At 38.6% G+C, this 2,485-nt stretch overlaps 1 protein-coding gene across 1 annotated transcript in view; it reads right to left on the bottom strand.

Moving 5' to 3' along the window:
• The window catches only part of ZNF804B (zinc finger protein 804B), a gene marked incomplete at its 5' end in the record, with an annotated part of 28,651 nt that extends 27,282 nt beyond the window's left edge, over positions 1-1,369 (bottom strand). Inside the window, 1 exon segment of the mRNA XM_010083114.1 lies at positions 1,226-1,369. Coding sequence (XP_010081416.1) covers positions 1,226-1,369 — 144 coding nt within the window.
• Positions 1,370-2,485: the final 1,116 nt, after the last annotated feature.

The raw sequence follows: 2,485 nt of genomic DNA, 5'->3' as shown, positions 1-2,485 counted from the left end.
CAGGATGGTTCAGCATGGTGGGTGAGCAGATGCTAGGCAGTTTGTTAATGCAGTGCTGTGATAGATGCACGCAGAAAATTCCAGGATTATTTACATCCTCTACAATACTGCAAAAGTCTAAGATTGCTTACAGCGAGAGTGAGTTTTGCCTTTAGAACTGCTTGTTTTACTCAACATTTATTATTTCTAGTCCTCTGGCAGAAATACCAGTGGCTTTTCAATGATTCATAGATTTGCAAGGTATTTCCTGACCCCCGTGCACCCACAATTGTGATCACTCAGAAGACACTAACACCCTGGCAACTTGAATGCACACGATACATGAGAACTTGAACTGTGTAATGCATTTAAGCACTAGTGGAAAAATATCTATGGAATCCTGTTACATCTTAGATTAGCAGATAAGATCTGTTCATTAGAGGTTCAGAAATGCTTATTCCTGAACTTTGCGAACTGTTTTCTTTGAATTCTTTAGTGTTTATTTTATTTTGTTGTATTTTCCTTCTATAATGCCAACTGAAATATAGATTTTGCTAAAATCAGAGGAAAACTAGGATGCAGGAAGCAGACATAGGAGGATAATAGGCATATATAGGTAGGATATTTCTACTGCATATAGATCTGATAAAGTTTATACATAACCAATCACAAACAATTAGCATTTATTATCTTTTCCCAATAATCCAATATCTTGTTTTTCAAAAGCAGCCGTTATTCTCTATTATGTTCTGCATATAAAGCAAAAGGTATTCCACCCTGAGAAACTATGAGACATAGATTTCAACTTCACAAACTTACACTTTAAAAAGAAAACCAAACTGGTTTTCTGCCCTTGAAACACCATGACTAACTTGAAACAACATGGTCATATGCCTTCTGCATCCAAAAGAGGGACTTGGATATTTGAGGAAGTGATCCTTCCACCTCCCTCTTGTTTATAAATAACTCCACATGTAAATATATGGAATTCAGTGTGAATATTGGTATTGAGCACCTATCTGAAACTATAGACAGTGATCTTTCAGTCAAAGGGGGTTAAAAGAAATTGTGGTGTAGTTTAAAACAATGAATATTTTACATTTTATTTTAATGAAATATAACACATTGAAGATGAAACCATCAAATGTTAAACTGTCTTCTACTCGAGTGAATTTAGAAACCTCCTATAATTAATGAAGAAGGAAGATGGACTACTGTAACATGCACAGACATTTGTCAGATTTACCTGCTTGTGAGCATGATCATAAGAATTGATGTGGTTGTCAAATTCCTGGTGTTTGTGGTACTGCTTGTCACATAGTTCACAGTAGAAGTTAGCCTTCACATCCTCCAGAGCCTTGGCTGCAGCTTTCTCCTTCTCAGCATAGGCCTGCAAATGCAGAAGCAAAGGGAGACACTTTGCTACAGATCGTGAACTCATCCTTCAGCAGCTATTTTTGTCATCCACATTAAAACACTAGACTGAATACGACTGTTAGATCACCGGGCTCCATCCTAGGATCAAAGTACACAGAGACAATGTTTTTGTCTTAAGCTGGGTTTAATAAAATAGTCGTATTTCTTGAATAATTATGCTTAATACTCGTAGGTACTGTAGTAAGAAAAGTAGCCAGGAACAGGGTGCACAGGAATACTGTCAGGACGCTGCCCAGCTCCTGGGCAGGAGGGCTGAGCAGTGGAGAAGACCTAAGCCAGCAGGAAGATTTATGCAGCATTAGTCTGTTAACTGTTACAGCACTGTCTCTGTTTGCACCAACACGTCTACTCTTTCAGCTATTATTGCTTGGAAGAAATAAACTAGTTTTAGTCTGATATTAAGACAGGTTTTCTTTTGTGTTCTGCTTTCTACCTTCTATAAAATATTCAGAAGGTCCAGGCAGCAGCTGGCTATGGCTGGCTGAGATTGCCCTGGAGCAGAGCCACCACAGCGGGAGCCTTTTCTGTGCCACACTGTCCTTTCCCCATGTTTGTGTGAGGGGACACGCCATCCAGCCTACCCAAACTGAATGTAACTGTCACTCGGCTGACACGGACCACAACCAGACTAGCTCATGTCCAAGCTCAGGCATACATGGCTGAAAACAGGGAAAACACAATTAGCTCCTACACAGTCCCCCTCCATATCTCCCTAATGACTCAAACAGGTGCTCTAGGGAGCCAAGTATTTTGATTTCAACATATAATATTAGGTAAAAAGAGAGAACTTAAAACATAGGAGCCAAAAATTACTGAGCTCCAGATAATGTACTTAAATAGGGCGCCTGATGTTCAAAATTGGCAGCAGCCTTTGCTAACATTATTTCGTTAACAAGTCTTTCATTATACTGTTATTATTATGACACTTTCTTAAATGTTTTACATTAGAGTTTAAAGAGCAAACTTCTGACATGGAAAACATGAACAAAAAGTTGGTAAAAGTGATTCATTTTGCATTTGTGTTGACAAGTTGATATTACTTGAGCGTATGTAACGTATTGCCAGGAAT

Source organism: Pterocles gutturalis, unplaced genomic scaffold (assembly GCF_000699245.1).
Source record: "Pterocles gutturalis isolate BGI_N339 unplaced genomic scaffold, ASM69924v1 scaffold18235, whole genome shotgun sequence".
Lineage (NCBI taxonomy): Eukaryota > Metazoa > Chordata > Aves > Pterocliformes > Pteroclidae > Pterocles > Pterocles gutturalis.
Note: the sequence above shows the minus strand (reverse complement) of the source record. Positions and strands in the feature narration are given on the sequence as shown.